This window comes from Hemitrygon akajei, chromosome 10, assembly GCF_048418815.1.
Source record: "Hemitrygon akajei chromosome 10, sHemAka1.3, whole genome shotgun sequence".
Taxonomy (NCBI): Eukaryota; Metazoa; Chordata; class Chondrichthyes; order Myliobatiformes; family Dasyatidae; genus Hemitrygon; species Hemitrygon akajei.
In genome coordinates, this window is record NC_133133.1 from 101,351,231 (window position 1) to 101,370,917 (window position 19,687).

Below are 19,687 nucleotides of genomic sequence, written 5' to 3' on the forward strand. Positions count from 1 at the left end.
AAAGGTCCCGTTTACTCCCACTCTTTGCTTCCTGTCTGCCAACCAATTCTCTATCCACATCAATACCATACCCCCAATACTATGTGCTTTAAGTTTGCACACTAATCTCCTGTGTGGGGCCTTGTCAAAAGCCTTTTGAAAATCTAAATATACCACATCCACTGGCTCTCCCCTATCCACTCTACTAGTTACATCTTCAAAAAATTCTATAAGATTCGTCAGACATGATTTTCCTTTCACAAATCCATGCTGACTTTGTCCAATGATTTCACCTCTTTCCAAATGTGCTGTTATCACATCTTTGATAACCGACTCTAGCATTTTCCCCACCACCGATGCTTTCCATAGACTGGGCTCCAAACAAAACTAGTCAATTGAAAACAAATTTTACACTTGAACAATAATGTTCTTAATTCAGTACACATTACCTCCAAAGTTCTGCAAAGACGTTGATCCAAAAACTGCATATTTCCCTGGCTTCCCAAATGCTAGCTGACCCAGTGTTTCATAAACCATTGAACCTAAATACAGAAAAAGTTTTACAAATACATTCATCTTTCAATTTAAAACTTCAATATGTTCACAGATTTTCTCTGCTTAAAGGTTGTGAAATTGTTGATCAGTTTGCTGTACTTTTTCATTTACACTAATAATGATCTTAAAATTATGAATGATTAATATTCCATACAACTTCACTGATGGAAGATTACCAATGTCATCAATATTAATGGAAATGTACAATTTTAGAAAACAAATAGATACCCTCAATTGTCTGGAAGAATATAACACATAATTAAATCAGCTCAATTTTAACACTGGATTGTCTGTTTACTTAAATATCTTTCTAAATGGTGTTGTGTAGTTCATGTCCATGTTCCTGGCTTTCAATTCAATGGTTTGATCTTATACTTTCCTCACCTTCATTCAGTGGTAACTTTATTAGGTACTTCCTGTACTGTATGCTCATGGTCTTCTGCTGCTGTAGCCCATCCACTTCAAAATTCGATGAATTGTCCATTCAGAGATGTTCTTTTGCACATCACTGTTGTAACGTGTGGTTATTTGAGTTATTGTCACCTTCGTGCCAGCTTGAATCAGCCTAGCCATTCTCCTCTGACCTCTCTCAATAATAAGGCACTTTTGCCCACAGAACTGCTGCTTGCTTGATGTATTTTGTTTTTGCACCATTCCCTATAAACTCTAGAGACTGTTCTATGTGAAAATCCCAGGAGATCAGCAGTTTCTGAGATTCTCAAACCACCCTGTCTAGCACCAACAATCATTCCACAGTCAAAGTCACTTGGATCACACTTCTTCCCATTCTGATGTTTGGTCTGCAGAACAACTGATCTACTGATCTACAGTGCATGGTTTTATGCATTGAGTTGCTGTCACATGATTGGCTGATTCGATACTTGCATTAATGAGCAGGTGTCCAGGTGTACCTAATGAAATTGTCACTGAGATAAAAACTGAGGACTGCATTGAAAGGGTATTTTTCCTGGGTTATTGATCTAGATTCAGCTTTTCCAAGCAAGTTGCAGGCAAATTATAAATAAAACCTAAAGGTTTGAAGAAATGTAATTAATAGGTTTTAAATTAAATAAAGTTGGTCCTGCCCACAGCCACATTTAATTATTCGTTCAAAAGTAGAGGATTTTTCAATCGTTTATCCTCGATTGGTCCTTGAATTACTTAATAAAATAATCAAGCATCTTAAGTTACATATAGGATGACTTGGCAAGTGAAAGCATAGCTGAGCAACTGGTGCAGCAATAAGGCTTCAGATATTTGGATCTCTTCTGGGGAAGGTACAGTATGACCTGTAGAAGAAGGATGGGTTACTCCTGAACCCAAGGGGACCAATATCCTTGTGGGCAGCTTTTCTATAACTGTTCAGGAGGGTTTAATTGAATTTGCCAGGGGGATGGGAAGCTGAGTGATAGGGCTGAGGATTGGCTAGTTGGTTTACAAGCAGAGGCAGTGTGTAGTGAGACTGTCAGGAGCAACAGGGCAAAAATTCAGTCAGTAGAATGAGTTGTAGTCATTCAGGGGACCAAATTGAAAAGGATGACTAATACAGGATTGAAGATGTTATGCACACAACATACAAAATAAGGTAGATGATCTTGCGGCACAGAGATTGGCAGTATGACATTCCGGACATCACTGAGTTATGGCCTGAAAGAAGATGATAGATGGGAGCTTAACATCCAAGGATACACATTGTATCAAAAGGACAGGCAGGTAGGCAGAGGGGGTGGTGTTGGTAAAAAACAAAATCAAATCTTTACGAAGAGGTGACAGAGCACTGCAAGATATAGAATCTTGTGAGTAGAGTTAAGGAACTACAAAAGTAAAAAGACCCTGATGGGAGTTACATACAGGACTCAAAACAGTAGCAATGATGTGGCTACAAATTTCAATAGGAGATAGAAAGTGCATGTCAGAGGACAATGTTACAATATTCATGGAGATTTCAATATGCAAATAGATTGGGAAAATCAAGCTGGTGCTAAATTCCAAGAGAGGGAATTTGTAGAATGCCTATGAGAGGGATTTTTAGAGCAGCTTGTGGTTGAGCCCACTAGGAAATGATAATTCTGGATCGCATGTTATGTAATGCCCCAGATTTGATTGGGGAACTCAAGGCAAAGGAACCCTTCGGTGTCAGTGAACATAATATAATAGAATTCACCCTGCAGTTTGAGGAGGAGAACCTAAAATCTGATGTATCAGTATTACAGTGCAGTAAAGGGAATTGCAGAGGCACGAGAGTTGAGTTGGCCAAAACTGATTAGAAGGGGACGCTAGCAGGAATGACAGCACCACAGAAATAGCTGGAGTTTCTGGGGACAACTTGGAAGGCACAGAATAGATAGTGTACATCCCAAAGAAGGTGGAATGACACAACCATGGCTGACAAAGGAAGTCAAAGTCAACATAAATGCAAAAGTTAGCGAGAGGTTTGTTGATTGGTAAGATTTTTAAAACCAACAGAACGCAACTTTAAAAAAGCCATGAGAAGAAAAAGATGAAATATGAAGGTAAAGACTTCCGGTAAGATGGCGATTGTTTAGCTGCTCCGAACTTTTGTTCCGTTACTGTCGCTATCTTTACACTAAATGTCTCAATTTTTTAAACCTTAGTTAGGAATTATTTCGGTATCTCTTACTTGCCTGTGAATATATCTAACTTACAATGTCTAGCAAGAGTTCTAAATCCGGGAGAAAAGAAGCTATGACCCCTTCGGACGAGACTCTGGTTGCGCTCGGAAAGCTCCGAGACGAAATTTTAAAGGAATGTAAAACCGCTTTCAAACAGTTAGAAGACAAACTAGATCGGATCAACGATAAAGTGGACAAACATGCTGAACACTTTTCTCGCATCGATTTGACTTCTGAAGATTTAGAAAGTCGTGTTCGATACTTGGAGACTCTCTGTTCCAGCTTAGAGGAAAAATCTAACAAACTTCTTTCCAAAATGGTGGATCTCGAAAATCGCAACAGGTGATGCAACCTCAGAATTCTTGGATTGCCAGAGGCGACCGAACAGGGATCAACCGTGAAGTTTTTCACCGAGTTTCTCTGTGAGATATTCGGGAAAGATTTGCTTCCGAAGCCACCCGAGCTCAAACGGGCACACAGAGTTTACGTTCCCCCCGGAATTCTGGGATCCCGTCCACGACCAGTAGTCTTGTGTTTCCATCAATATCAGGTAAAACACAGTCTGATTGTAGGGGGTCTTTTCCTTTCCAGGATACAACCATTCGCTTTGTGGAAGATTTTGCACCCCAGACCTTAAAGATGCGTGCTGAGTTTAAAGGCGCAATGAAAGTGCTTTTTGATCGTGGTTTCAAACCTTCTCTTCGCAATCCTGCTGATCTACGAATCAAGCTTAATACCGGGAAATACAAGTGGTTCAAATCAGCGAAGGAAGCTGAAGCGTTTGTGGCAAGTCTTCCGGCTATCCAGTCATCTTCGGAATCTGATCGGACCTCCTAAAATGGTGGATAAGTACTCCTCGTAGTAAAATTACTTTTTCTGGACTCAGACTTCACTTGAATCACTCAGTCATTATTCATTGAAACTTTAAGGGCTGTTGACAATCTCTCCCGGGATTTGGTGTGTGTGTAATCTATTTTTATTCTTGTATAACTTTACCTACAGAGTTCTACAACTAACTCTAACTTGTTTTGGAGGTTCGAAGTCTTTAGTGAAGGCCTCCCTGTTTGTGGTTCACAGTTTAATTGCTGATTTATTTTTCCTTTTTTTTAATACTTATTTATTTTATCTTTTTTTTCTTTTCTTCACCCTTTTTTCTAATCTCTGAATTTTTCTCTCCCTTCTCTGTAAATGGTTGATAAATACTCGTCTTGAATTTATAATTTTCCCCTTCCTCTTCTTTTTTCTTTTTCTTTCTTACCTTTTTTTTCCCTTTCTCTTACTTTACTCTTCTATAATTTTTCACGGGTAGGTTAGTTTTGGTCTTCTTCCGATTTTCTCTGTATTAAGTTTTATATTTCTGCAGAAGGTGTTCTAATCTGTAGTTATGTTTTCTAGTGCATAAACTAGTTACTATTTGCTATAGTATTTATACGGAACTGTTGTTAATGACACAGATCTGGAAGTTGTATTTGGGTTAATTTTTTTGGTAGAGCTAGCTACTTGTTTTGGTAGCCGTCTAGTTTTGGGTTGTGCAGATGGGGTGATTTTTCCAGTTCCAACATCACTCACTGTATTTATTGTTTCCCTTTATTGCTCAGGACATGTTTATATTTTGACTTTACGAATCTATGTTTACATCTCTGCTCCCAGACTGCTATTGTACTGCTTGACTTTTTATATGCCTGCTGCCTTTTATGCATTAGTAATTGATAATGGCTAGTGCACTTAAATTCGTGAGCTGGAATGTAAAGGGCTTGAACCACCCTGTTAAAAGGAGGAAGGTATTCTCACATATCAAGCAACTCAAAGCTGACATTGCTTTCCTCCAAGAAACTCATATTCGTTGTTTTGATAACTCCCGGCTTCTGTCAAAGTGGGCGGGTCAGCATTTTCATTCATCCTTTGCCGCTAAAGCTAGGGGAGTCTCCATTCTTATTAACTCAAATATTCCTTTTGAACTCCATAATAAAATATCTGATACAAATGGTCATTTTATTATTGTTTCTGGTAAACTATATAACACTAAAGTTGCACTAGCAAACCTGTATGCCCCCAACTTTGATGATGTTAACTTTTTTGAATGTTTTTTTTCCTCACTACCAGACTTAAACTCATACTCTCTTATACTGGGTGGCGACTTCAACTGTTGGTTGGATCCTAAACTGGACCGATCGTCCTCTGTTACCAGATCACCTACTAAATCTGCCTTAGCTATTCAATCGTTTCTCTCTAATTTTGGTATCTCTGATATATGGCGTTTCCTCCATCCTACGGAGAGAGATTATTCTTTTTTCTCACATGTTCACCATACCTTCACTAGAATTGACTATTTCTTACTCGATAACCAACTTATCCCATTTGCCCACTCTTGTGACTATCAGAATATACTGATTTCTGACCATGCCCCAATTACTCTCTCTCTGAACTTTCCTGGTCTCCCTCAGAGGAATAAACACTGGCGGTTCGATTCAACTTTATTATCGGACGATGATTTCGTAAAATTTATTAAGGATCAGATAACCTTTTATTTTAACACTAATACATCACCTGAAGTGCCATCCCAGATTGTCTGGGATGCCATGAAAGCATATCTGAGGGGTCAAATAATCTGTTACACAGCAAATCTCAATAGAAGATCCCGTGCAGATCGAGCAGACCTCATTAACCAGATTAAAGACTTGGATCAAATATATGCCCAAAATAAGAACCCTGAATTATACAAGAAGCGCATTGAACTCCAAACTAAATTTAACCTTCTGTCCACTCAACCTGTCGAACGCCAACATCTCGAAAGCAAGAGTCGCTTTTACATTCATGGGGATAAGTCTGGTAAATTCCTAGCCAATCAGCTGAGGCGTTCCAAAGCCAAGCAACATATTACAAAGATCCGGAAGGAGAACGGAGACTTTACATCGGATCATTTAGAAATTAATGACGCATTTAAAAATTTTTATTCTCGGCTTTATTCCTCTGAATCTCTGAATGACAATATCTCTGTGGATCAATTTTTACAGAATCTGAATATCCCCTCACTTTCATCTGATTTCAAAGCCAAACTCAATGCGCCTATATCACCAGAAGAAATATCTTTTGCAATTTCTGCACTGTCCTCAGGGAAATCTCCTGGACCTGATGGGTTCCCTGTAGAATTTTATAAATCATTCTCTTCACTTCTTTCTCCTCAGTTACTTTCAGTATTATCTGACTCGTTTAATTACGGCAAATTGCCACCCTCTTTCAATGAGGCATCTATTATTCTTCTTTTAAAAAAGGGCAAAGACCCAACAGAGTGTTCCTCGTACAGGCCGATCTCTCTGCTCAATGTTGATGTAAAGATCTTAGCTAAAGTGTTGGCTCATAGATTAGAAACCGTTATTCCCTCCATTATCTCTGATGACCAAACAGGCTTTATTAAAAACCGTCTCCCTTTTTTTTAACATTCGGCGTCTATTTAATATTTTATACTCAGCTCCAACTGGGACTCCTGAATGTGTTATCTCCCTTGATGCGGAGAAAGCATTTGATCGTATAGAGTGGAACTACCTTTTTGTAGTCTTAGAAAAATTTGACCTCGGCCAAAGTTTCATCTCTTGGATCCAATTGCTGTACCTGTGTCCTACTGCTTCTGTTCTAACTAATTTTCAGAAATCCCAAGTATTTAATCTCAAACGTGGCACCTGTCAGGGATGCCCCTTAAGTCCCTTTCTCTTTGATTTGGCTATAGAACCTCTGGCGATAGCATTTCGAAATTGTCCTGAATTGACCGGGATTTGGAGAGGGGATGTTGAGCATAAAGTTTCTCTCTATGCTGATGACTTATTACTCTTTCTCTCAAATCCGTCTACATCCTTACCTCTAATGTTTTCACTTCTTGACCAGTTTAGCCAGATCTCTGGCTATAAACTCAATTTACATAAGAGTGAACTTTTCCCAATTAATAAAGAAGCACAAGAACTAATATTTTGTGATCTCCCTTTTAAAGCAGTCCATAATCAATTTACTTATCTTGGAATTGCAGTCACAAGGAAGTTTAAAGATCTCTTTCGTGAAAACTTTGTCAATCTTTCATATGCTATAAAACAGAGTCTGGTACAATGGTCACCTCTATCTATGTCTTTGGTAGGTCGTATTAATGTTGTTAAAATGTATGTTCTCCCCAAATTTTTATACTTATTTCAATCTATCCCAATTTTTATTCCTAAATCTTTTTTTGATTCCTTAGACTCTATTATTTTGTCATATCTGTGGCAGAATAAGCGCTCTAGAATTAATAAATTCCACCTCCAAAAATCTAAAAAAGAGGGTGGCATGGCTTTACCTAACTTTCGCTTATATTACTGGGCAGCTAATATACGTTGTGCTGCCTTCTGGTCTTTCTTCCACGGTCAACCCGAGTGCCCTAACTGGGTGGCAATGGAGCTGAGCTCCACTGAAGAATTATCTTTATCTGCACTTCTTGGCTCTGCACTCCCTAGCAGTCTGCCCAGATCAATAGCTAATCCTCTTGTTAGACACACTTTGCGTATATGGGCTCAGTTCAGGAAATGCTATGGTTTCCAGGGGTTTTCCGTTTCTAGCCCTGTCGCACATAATCACCTTTTTTTACCTACTACGTACGATTCAGCATTCCATGTTTGGCACAGGAAGGGCATTAGACATTTTGAAGATCTCTTCATTGATAATCGCTTCGCTTCTTTTCAGCAGCTCTCTGTTAAGTTCAACCTGCCTAACGCTCACTTTTTCAGATATCTCCAAATCCGACACTTTACTGCTCCTTTAATTCCTAACTTTCCTGAAATGCCTGCGAAAAATGCTATGGACCTATTTCTTTCCATTAATCCACTAGGTAAAGGTTTAATATCAATTATCCGAGATAAACTAGCAGCCTTTGACGGGCCCCTGTAGATAAAATTAAAATGGCCTGGGAGCAGGATATAAATATCTTCTTATCCGAGGAGAGCTGGGACTCAGTTCTCAAATCGGTTAACTCAACCTCCCTTTGTGCTCGCCATTGCCTTTTACAGTTTAAGATTGTTCATAGAGCCCATATGTCTAAATCTAAACTATCTCGATTCTATCCTGGCATTAGTCCGCTCTGTGATAAATGCAAGAGGGGTGTGGCCTCTCTCATCCATATGTATTGGTTCTGTCCTAGCTTGGAGAAATTCTGGAAAGATGTCTTCACTACATTATCGGGTATTCTGAATCAGCACCTAGAACCTAACCCCTTAATTGCTCTGTTCGGTTTTTGGGGCGAGACAGATTTATGTCTGGGTCCGACCAAATGCCGAATACTATCCTTTGCCTCTCTCCTGGCGAGACGCTTGATCCTCCCTAGATGGAGAGATGTTGCCCCGCCCACTCATGCGCAATGGCTTAACGACATTATGGCCTGCTTGGACCTCGAAAAAATTCATTATTCAGTTCTGAATTGGATCTCAAGTTCCATAAGGTCTGGGGACCTTTTATCGAGTACTTTCATAACCTTCCTCTTGACTAGGGTTTTTTTTTCTTTTTTTTTCTTCTTTTCGGTCCCTTGCTTTCAGCTCCCTTTTTTTTCTGGTAGTAGGCATTATTATCCTCTGTTGCTAAGTGTATTCACAGTCTGGGAGTTTGACTGTCCTGACTTATACTCTCTATATTGTGTGGTGGTTGGTCTGGAGTTGTTGTTTTTTTCTTGTGTTGTGGGGCTTGGGGAGGACACTAAGCTCACTTGTCTTTAATTTAGGTGCTTTTTTGTTAAATTCTCTTCCTTTGTAGCATATTGTTATTGTATGCTTAATTTTGCACTGTATTAATGCTCCTCATTGGGATTTGGGGTTTTTAATTTTGTAAAATGTTTTGAAAAACTAATAAAAAAATAAAAAAAAAATATGAAGGCAAGCTAGCCAATAATATTAAAGAGCATACCAAAAGATTTTTCAGATTTATAAAGAGTAAGAGAGGTGAAAGTAGATACCAAACTGCTGGAAAATGACACTAGAGAGGTAGTAGTGGGGACAAGGAAATGGATGAACTGAATAAGTATTTTGCATCAGTCTTCCCTGTGGAAGACACAGGCAGCATAATGGATATTCGAGAGAGTCAGGGGAGAAACGAGTGCAGTTCCTATTACTAGGAAGGAGGTGCTTTGGAAGCTGAAATGTTTGAAGGTAGATAAGTCACCTGGATCAGATGGACGACACCCCACGGCTTGAAAAGAAGTAACTGAAGAGATTGTTGAGACATTAGTAATGATCTTTCAAGAATCACTAGATTCTAGTACCGTTCTGGAGGACTGGAAAATTGCAAATGTCATTCCACTCTTCAATAAGGGAGACAGGCAGAGAATGGAAAATATAGGCCAGTTAGCCTGACCTCAGTGGTTGGGAAGATGGAGGAGTCAATTGTTAAGAGTAGGGTTTTGGGGAGGCACATGATAAAATGGGCCAAAGGCAGTGTGGTTTCCTAAAGGGAAAATCTTGCCTGACAAATTTGTTGGACTTCTTTGAGGAAATAACAAGCAGGATAGACAAAGGAGAATCAGTGAATATTGTGTACTTGGATTTTCAAAAAACCTTTGACAAGATTCCATATGAGGACAAAATAGGAGTGTGGTATTACAGGAAAGCATGAATAGAGCATTGGTTCATTGGCAGGAGGCAAAGAGTGGGAATAAAGAGAGTCTTTTCTGATTGGCTGGCGGTGACTAGTTGTGTTCCGCAGGCGTCGGTATTGGGATTGCTTCTTTTTATATTGTATGTCAATTACCCGGATAACCGAATGAATGACTTTGTGGCCAAGTTTGCAGATAATATGAAGATAGGTGTAGGGACAAATACTGTTCAGGAAGCAGAGACGCTGCAGGAGGATTTAGACATACTAGGAGAATAGGCAAAGAAATGGCAGATGGAATACAGTATAGGGGAGTATATGGACATGCACCTTGGTAGAAGGAATAAAAGCATGGACTATTTTCAAAACAGAGAAAAAATTCAAAAATCTGAGGTGCAAAGGGACTTGGGAGTCTGCATGCAGGATTCCCTAAAGGTTAACTTGCAGGTTGAGTCGGTGGTGAGGAAGGCAAATGCAATGTTAGCACTCATTTTGAGAGGACTAGAATATAAAAACAAGGATGTAATGCTGATATAACACTGAATTCATTGCCACAGACAGCTGTGAAGGGCACGTCACTGAATGTATTTAACACAGAGATTGGTAGATTCTTAATTAGTTAGGGCTTGGAAGGTTACAGGATGAAGGCAGGAGATTGGGGGTGAGATGAAAATGGATCGATCATGAAGAAGTGGTGGAACAGACTCGATGGGCCAAATGGCCCAATTCTGTTCCAATGTCTTATGGACTTCATGGTTATTGATATTCACTAACTTAATACCTTGCCCACCTATCATCTCCCAGCTTCTCACTTCATCCCCCTCCTCTATCCACTTTGCTTCACCTATCACCTTCCAGCTTGTACTCCTTGCTCTCACCCACTTTCTTGTTTTTTTCCCTTTCCTTTCCAGTCCTAATGAGGTGTCTTGATCCAAAACATCAAATATTTATTCCTTTTCATAGATGCTGCCTGATCTGCTGAGTTCCTCCAGCATTTTGCATGTGTTGCTCTAGATTTTCAGCATCTACAGAATCTCTTGTGCTTATGTTAAGTCAAGTCAAGTCAAATCACTTTTTATTGTCATTTCGACCATAACTGCTGGTACAGTACATAGTAAAAACAAGACAGCGTTTTTCAGGACCATGGTGTTACATGACACAGTACAAAAACTACACTGAACTAGGTAAAAAACAACACAGAAAAAAACTACACTAGACTACAGATCTACCCAGGACTGCGTAAAGTGCACAAAACAGTGCAGGCTTTACAATAAATAATAAACAAGACAATAGGGCAGTAAGGTGTCAATCCAGGCTTTGGGTATTGAGGAGTCTGATAGCTTGGGGAAGAAACTGTTATGTAGTCTGGTCGCGAGAGCCCGAATGCTTCGATGCCTTTTCCCAGACGGCAGGAGGGAGAAGAGTTTGTATGAGGGGTATGTGGGGTCCTTCATAATGCTGTTTGCTTTGCGGATGCAGCGTGTAGTGTAAATGTCCGTGATGGCGGGAAGAGAGACCCCGATGATCTTCTCAGCTGACCTGACTATCCGCTGCAGGGTCTTGCGATCCAAGATGGTGCAATTTCCAAACCAGGCAGTGATGCAGCTGCTCAGGATGCTCTCAATACAACCCCTGTAGAATGTGATGAGGATGGGGGGGTGGGAGATGGACTTTCCTCAGCCTTTGCAGAAAGTACAGATGCTGCTGGGCTTTCTTTGCTATGGAGCTGGTGTCAAGGCACCAGGTGAGATTCTCCGCCAGGTGAACACCAAGACATTTGGTTAAGTTAAATACCCCAGCTATTGTGATGCCATTTAAGCTACTGTCTCTGGATCAATAGTTAGGCCTCAAGATGTTAGTATGAAAGCTATTCCTGATCATTCAGTTACTACTTTAAGAAATGTTAAATGAAGTGAATTATTTCTCAATTTTCTGTTTTGTTTTGCATTTTTTCTTTACTTCACAGGTAAATTTAACTGCTTGATTTTGTTAAAATTATGAATTTATTTCTGTACATTTATCTCTTCTGTGGAGAAACTATGTCCAGATAATATAGGAAGACTACTGCAGATATAATTGTAGATAGAATGCACATATAATGTGTCTTCTAACAACGTGTGAACATGACTAATGTGACCAAAACCAACTGTCTAGTTTCAAATGCAGAAATAACATTAGTTTTGTTGTTTATTTCCGTAAGTGTGGAGTATTAAAAAGATTGGACAATTTGACAAGGAATTCAGGTGCTTTGGAAAGAGTCCATGCTAACTTACCTGCTTCATCTGAAATTTGGAGCAAAAGGTGAATTGAATATAGTGACATCAGAGCAATGACAATTAAAAGGATTCTGAAAAAAAATTAAAATGAATGGTAATTCTATGTTGTAAAAAGCAACATTGTTTTACTTATTGTCATAAAGCAATAGAAAGTTATATTAGAAATAAAACATTAATAAAATCTCTTACCAGGTTCCTTCTTCTTCAGCCTTTTACCTTTTCCACCTATTACCTCTCAGTTTCTTACTTCATCACCTCTCCCCAACCCTCCTACCTTCTTCCTCACCTGGCTTCACCCATCACTCTCAGCTTCTCACTTCATTCCCCCCCCACTCCCACGTCCCTCCTCTCACCTGGTTTCACCAATCACCTCTCAGCTTCTCACTTCATCCTCCCTCTCCCCACCCACCCACCTTCCTCCTCACCTGGTTTTACTCATCACTCTCAGCTTGTACTCCTTCTCCCCCCCACCTCCTCTGCTTACATGCCTGTCTTTTTGATACAAGGTGCATCCTTGGATGTTAAGCTCTCAACTATGATCCTTTTTGGTCACAAGGTCATACCTCCCAATTTCTAACTGTGTTACAAGATCATCTACCTTAGTCTGTTTTACGCACGCATTCAAATATAACACTGCCATTCATCACCCTTTTTGATATTGGCCCCTGTTACACTTTAACTCATTCCACTGACTGCAATTTTGTCCTTTCATCTGCCTATCTTTCCTTACAGTTTTGCTACCCACTGTGTCTTCTTGTAAACTAACTGCTCCATCCTCAGCCCTATCATTCCAATTCCCATCCACCTGCCAGATTAGTATAAACTTTCCCCAAAAGGATATTGGTCCCCCTTGGGTTCAGGAATAACCCTTTCTTTTTGTACAGGTCATACCTTCCCCAGAAAAGATGCTAATGATTCAGAAATCTGACACCCTGGCCCCTACACCATACCTCAGCCGTGTAATTATTTGCCAAATCATCCTATTCTTACCCTCACTGGCATGTCACATAGACAGCAAACCAGAGATTACTACCCTGGAGGTTCCGCTTTTCAACTTTCTATCTTACTCCCTCTATTCTCTCTTCAGCAAATTATCCCTTTTCCTACCTCTGTCATTGGTACCAATATTAACCCAGTCCAAGACATCCCTGACACTGTCAGCTGGGAAGGAACATACCATTTGGGTGCCTGGAATTGAGAGAAGGGATATTCACAGATTCCCCTGTCTACTTTTTTTTACAAGATCACAAGACAAAGGAGCAGAAGCACAAAGGAGCCATTCGGCCCATCGAGTCTGCTCCGCCACTCCACCATGAGCTAAACTATTCCCCTATCTAGTTCCAATTTCTGGCTTTTCCCCCATGTCCCTTGATACCCTGACTAATTAGATACCTATCAATCTCCTCCTTAAACACCCTCAATGATTGGGCCTCCACAGCTGCATGTGGCAACCCTAACCCTAACCTTAATCCACGACCCTCTGGCTAAAAAAAAAATTCTCCTCATCTCTGTTTTAAATGGGGACCCTCTAATTCTAAGACTACGGCCCCTTGTCCTGGACTGACCCACCAAGAGAAACAGCCTTTCTACATCTACTCTGTTCAATCCTTTCAACATCAAACATTACTTCTCTAACTATGGAATCCACTATCACTACTGCATTTCTTTCCACCCCCCAATCCTTCCTGAGCTACAGAGCCAGGCTCAATGTCAGACACCTGGTCGCAGTAGCCTCCTCCTGATAGTTTGTCCCCAACAGAATCCAAAGTGTTATATGTATTACTGAAGGGAACAGCCACAGGGGTACTCTGCACTGGCTGCCGATTCCTTTCCCTCTTCTGACAGTCACACAGCTACCTGCCGCCTGCAACTTATGGGTGATTACTTCCCTGTAGCTCCTAACTATCACCTCCTCATTCCCCCCAAGAGCAAGATGTAGCTCCTGCTCCTTCACAGGGTCTTTATGGAGCTGTGGCTCAGTGTACTTTGTCTAGATGTAGTTACCAGGGAGACGGGAGGTCTCCTAAAGTTCCCACATTGGACACAGCAACATAGTGGTTAGTGCAATGTTTTACAGTATCAGTAGCCCAGGTTCAATTCCATTCACCACCTTTAAAGAGTTTGTATGTTCTCCCTGTGACCACGTAGGTTTCCTCTGAGTGGTCTGGAAGGGTTTGTTCCACACTGTATCTCAATAAATTAATAAATAAATTAATACCACTCAAAGAACATACGTCTAACTCTGGATTCATTCTCAGTGCACTGGCTATGTAGTAATAGACAAAGAAAGAGAAGGAAAAAGAAACTTAGTTAGAGCCTCTGCCTGTTCTCACCTAAGCCTGTTGAGCCAAAGCCTGATCACTCTAACACTGTTCTCTCCAACAATGGCTGCTCCACTTCTTCCTTAATTCTCTTTATGGCCTTTGCCAAGTACCTAAGAAATTCTATGATTACAATCTGCCAAAAATTCTTAAAAGTGGTCAGTTCTTTTTAAAATCTCACATCACCTCAGCCAAAGAACAACTGCTCATGATGATTGCCGCCCACCAAAAGGAAATGAAAGGCTCCAGGCTCTTATTAAGTTTATTACTTATACTACACTCAGTGGTTACTAATTAAGAATAGGAATGTTCCTGATAAAATGGCCACAGGGATAGAACCTGATGTGATGCTCTGCTGCAGTAGCCCATGCACTTCAAGGTCTAGCATGCTGTGTGTTTACAGATACTCTTCTGCACACCACTGCTGTAACATGAGGTTATCTGAGAGACTGTTTCCTTTCTGTCAGCTTGAACCAGTCTGGCCATTTTCTTCTGATTTCTCTCATTAACAAGGCATTTAGGCATTTTCACCCACAGAGCTGCCATTCACTGGACTCTATGCATGAAAATCCTAAGAGATCAGCAATTTCTGAGATACTCAAGCCACCCCATCTGGCACCAATGGTAAAAGTCACTTAGATCACATCACTTCTCCATTCTTATTTTTAGTCTGAATGACAACTGAGCCTTGTGACCATGTTTGCATGCTTTTAGGCACTGAGTTGCTGCCAAATCATTAACAAGGAGGTGTACAGGTGTACCTAATAAAATGGCCACTGAGCGTATATTTTAAATTCCAGATTTATATCATTATTTGAACTTAAATTTCCCAGCTGCTGTAATGGGATTTGAAACTCAGGTTTCTGGATGCTGATCTAGGAACCTAACAATAATGTTATTTTACTGGCAAAGAGCTAATGAGAAACATTGAAACACAGAAAACTATCAGCATAATACAGGCCCTTTGGCACACAATGCTGTGCTCAACATGTCCTTACCTTATAAATTAGCTCGGGTTACCCATAGCCCTCTGGTTTTTAAGCTCCATGTACCTATCCAGGAGTGTCTTACAAGACCCTATTGTATCCGCCTCCACCACCGTCACCCGCAGCCCATTCCACGCTCTCACCACTCTCTGCATAAAAACTTACCCCGGCATCTCCTCTCTAAATACTTTCAAGTACTTTAAAATGGTGCCCTCACGTGCTAGCCTTCTCAGCACTGAGAAAAAGCCTTTGATTATCCACACAATCAATGCTTCTCATCATCTTGTACACCTCTATCAGGTCACCTCTCATCTTCTGTCGCTCCAAGGACAAAAGGAAGAGTTCACTCAAGCTATTTTCATAAGGCATGCTCCCCAATCCTTGTAAATCTCCTCTGCACACTTTCTATGGTTTCCACATCCTTCCTGCAGTAAGGCAACCAGAACTAAGCACAGTACTCCCAAGTGGGGTCTGACCAGGGTCCTATATACCTACAGCATTAACTCTCGGCTCTTAATCTCAATCCCACGATTGATGAAGGCCGATGTGCCATATGCCTTCTTAACCACAGAGTCAACCTGCTCAGCAGCTTTGAGTGTCCTATGGACTCGGACCCCAAGATCCCTCTGATCCTCTACACTTCCAAGAGTCAAATACTATATTCTACCATCATATTGGATCATTTCTTCGGCAGTTTGAATGAGGCATGACTGTGCAAGCGTGGGAGAGTTTAAAAAGCGAGCAGATTAACGGAGTGGGCGACAGAGTAGTGGAAGACAGAGTAGGAAGGCTTTGGCTTGAGAGGCTGAGGACAAGCTTGCTCCCAGTGAGGTAAGACCAGGTAAGCTCCTTTAATTAATCTAATTAGCTTAGGAGTAGGTAATGGAGGCAGCAGTTAGGGCAGTTGAGTGCTCCGTTTGCAGTATGTGGGAAGTCAGGGTGAGCACAATTTTCCCTGATGACTGCACCTGCAAAAGGTGCATCCAGTTGCAGTTCCTGACAAACTGAGTTAGGGAACTGGAGCTGGAGCTGGATGAACTTCAGATCATTTGGGAGGCAGAGGCAGAAAAAAACAGGAGTTACAGGGAGATAGTCACTCCTAAGAGTCAGTAGAAAGGTAGCTGGGTGACTGTCAGGAGAAGGAAGGGGAATAGACAAAACGAGCAGAGCATCCAAGAAGGCCCACCAGCGCCTTTACTTCCTGAGAAAGCTGAAGAAATTTGGCCTGTCCCCTAAAACCCTCACTAATTTTTATAGGTGCACCATAGAAAGCATTCTTCTAGGGTGCATCACAACCTGGTATGGAAGTTGTCCTGTCCAAGACCGGAAGAAGCTGCAGAAGATCGTGAACCTAGCCCAGCACATCACACAAACCAAACTTCCATCCTTGGACTCACTTTACATCACACGCTGTCGGAGCAGTGCTGCCAGAATAATCAAGGATAAGTCCCACCCAGCCAACACACTTTTTGTCCCACTTCCCTCCGGGAGAAGGTTCAGGAGCATGAAAATTCGTACAGCCAGATTTGGGAACAGCTTCTTTCCAACTGTGATAAGACTGCTGAACGGATCCTGACCCGGATCTGGGCCGCACCTTCCAAATATCTGGACCTGACTTGCACTACCGTACTTTCCCTTTTCTATTTTCTAATTATGATTTATAATTTAAATTTTTATTATATTTACTTCGATTTGTACTTCAGGGAGTGCGAAGCGCAGAAACAATTATCACTGTGATGATTGTACACTCTAGTATCAATTGTTTGGTGACAATAAAGTATTTGTATTCTTCTTTGTATCCCTGTGGCCGTTCCAATCAATAATAAGTATACCATTTTGGATACTGTTGGTGGGGATGACCTATCGGGGACAAGTTGCAGTGGTTGTATCTCTGGGACCGAGACTGGACCCTCAGCTCAGAAGGGAAGGAGGGAAAAGAGGAGAACAGTAGTGATAGGGGATTTGATAGTTAGGAGGACAGATAGGAGGTTCTGTGGAAGAGATTGAGAATCCCAGATGGTCTGCCTCCTCCCTGGTGCCAGGGTCCACAATATCTCGGATCGAGTTCTCAGTATTCTCAAGAGAGAGGGTGAGCAGCCAGATGTCGTGGTCCATGTAGGGACCAATGATGTGGATAGGAAGAAGGAGGAGGTCCTACACAGAGAATTTAGGGAGTTAGATGCAAAGTTCAAGGACAGGACCTTCAGGGTTGTAATCTCAGGATTGCTACCTGTGCCACGTGCTAGTGAGGCTAGAAATAGGAAGATAATACAGCTAAATACATGGCTAAGGAGTTGGTGTAGGAGGGAGGGTTTCATGTTTCTGGACAATTGGGCCTTGTTCCAGGGAAGGTGGGATCTGTTCCGACGGGACGGGTTGCACCTGAACTAGAGGGGGACTAACATCCTTGCAGAAAGGTTTGCTAGTGCTGCTCTAGGGGGTTTAAACTAGATTTGCCGGGGCAGGGGAACCAGCGTGTTAGAGCAGATGGTGAGGTGGAGGAGGATAAAGGACATGCGAGAGCTGCAGGTATAGTGCATGGAGTAAAGCCAGGTCTGATATATAAAGAGGCTTTGAGGAAAGAGAAACAGAATAAAGGGCCAAGAGTAGTAAGGTAGAAGAGCGAAAGTGTATGTACTTCAATGCAAGAAGCATCAAGACCAAAGGTGATAAACTGAGAGCTTGGATACATTCATGGAATTATGATGTAGTGGCCATTACAGAGACTTGGCTGGCACCAGGGCAGGAATGGATTCTGAATATTCCCGGATTTCAGTGCTTTACAAGGGATAGAGAAGGGGGAAAAAAGGGAGGAGGGGTGACATTACTGGTCAGAGATACTATTACAGCTACAGAAAGGTTGGGTAATGTAGCAGGATCCTCTTTTGAGTCAGTATGGGTGGAAATCAGGAACAGAAAGGGAGCAGTTACTCTACTGGGGGTATTCTATAGGCCCCCTGGTAGCAGCAGAGATACCGAGGAACAGATTGGGAGGCTGATTTTGGAAAGGTGCAAAAATAACAGTTGTTATCATGGGTGACTTTAACTTCCCTAATATTGATTGGCATCTGATTAGTTCCAATGGTTTAGACGGGGCAGAGTTTGTAAGTGCATCCAGGACGGATTCCTGTCACAGTATGTTGACAGGCCAACTAGTTTGAATGCCATACTAGATCTAGTATTAGGTAATGAACCGGGTCAGGACACAGATCTGTCACTGGGTGAGCATCTGGGGGACAGTGACCACTGCTCCCTGGCCTTTAACATTATCATGGAAAATGATAGAATCAGAGAGGACAGGAAAAATTTTAATTGGGGAAGGGCAAATATGAGTCTAGAACTTGCGGGTGTGAATTGGGATGATGCTTTTGCAGCAAAATGTACTATGGACATGTGGTCGATGTTTAAGGATCTCTTGCAGGATGTTAGGGATAAATTTGTCCCGGTAAGGAAGATAAAGAATGGTAGAGTGAAGGAACCATGGGTGACAAGTGAAGTGGAAAATCACTGGTGCTTCCCTCAACTATGGAGCTGGAAATCGAGAGGACGCATCGCACGTTAGTCCCGAAGTCTACCCAAGATAAGCCACGTTCAATAATAATTAAATTCCTTTGGTACAGCACCAAGGCGGAGATTCTGCTTACCTGGGGTAAGAAGAGAGTGTTTTTAGATGATAAAGTAATATATTTTGACCAAGATTACCCCCCAGCGGTCCTGCAGAAGTGTAAAGAATACTCTGAAGTGAAGTGAGTACTAAAGCAAAAAAAGATTAGATTTCAAACTCCGTACCCTGCTAAACTTCAAGTGTTTTATCAAGATGGGATCCAACTGTATCAGACAGTGGAAGAGGCGACTACAGACATGAAGGCCAGGGGGTTGCCCGTCAATATGATCAAACTGAGGGAAAGCCTGGAAGAGGAATTATCCCGCTCAGCTTGGGAAATAGTGTGAGAATCGAGAAGGCAGGAGATGGGAGGAGGGCGAGAGAAGTATATCAGGAAGTGACTGGGAGTTTCCCAAAGACAGCCCTCACCCCCTCTAGAAGAGCTATAAGGTTTGGCTAACTTTAAAAATGTTGAGAAGGTGTGTGTGTGTGTGTGTGTGTGTGTGTGTGTGTGTGTGTGTGTGTGTGTGTGTGTGTGTGTGTGTGTGTGTGTGTGTGTGTGTGTGTGTGTGTGTGTGTGTGTGTGTGTGTGTGTGTGTGTGTGTGTGTGTGTACACTATGGACATGAGGTCGATGTTTAAGGATCTCTTGCAGGATGTTAGGGATAAATTTGTCCCGGTGAGGAAGATAAAGAATGGTAGGGTGAAGGAACCATGGGTGACAAGTGAAGTGGAAAATC

At 41.5% G+C, this 19,687-nt stretch overlaps 1 protein-coding gene across 2 annotated transcripts in view; it reads right to left on the minus strand.

Moving 5' to 3' along the window:
* LOC140734560 (sodium-coupled neutral amino acid symporter 1-like) overlaps positions 1 to 19,687 on the minus strand; it is a 117,697-nt gene that overhangs the window by 55,963 nt on the left and 42,047 nt on the right. For both annotated transcript variants that reach the window (XM_073058700.1, XM_073058701.1), the window contains exons 5-6: positions 12,035 to 12,108; positions 429 to 521 (exon numbers count right to left, since the gene is read on the minus strand). In XM_073058700.1, coding sequence (XP_072914801.1) covers positions 429 to 521; positions 12,035 to 12,108 — 167 coding nt within the window. The remainder of the gene's footprint in view (positions 1 to 428; positions 522 to 12,034; positions 12,109 to 19,687) is intronic.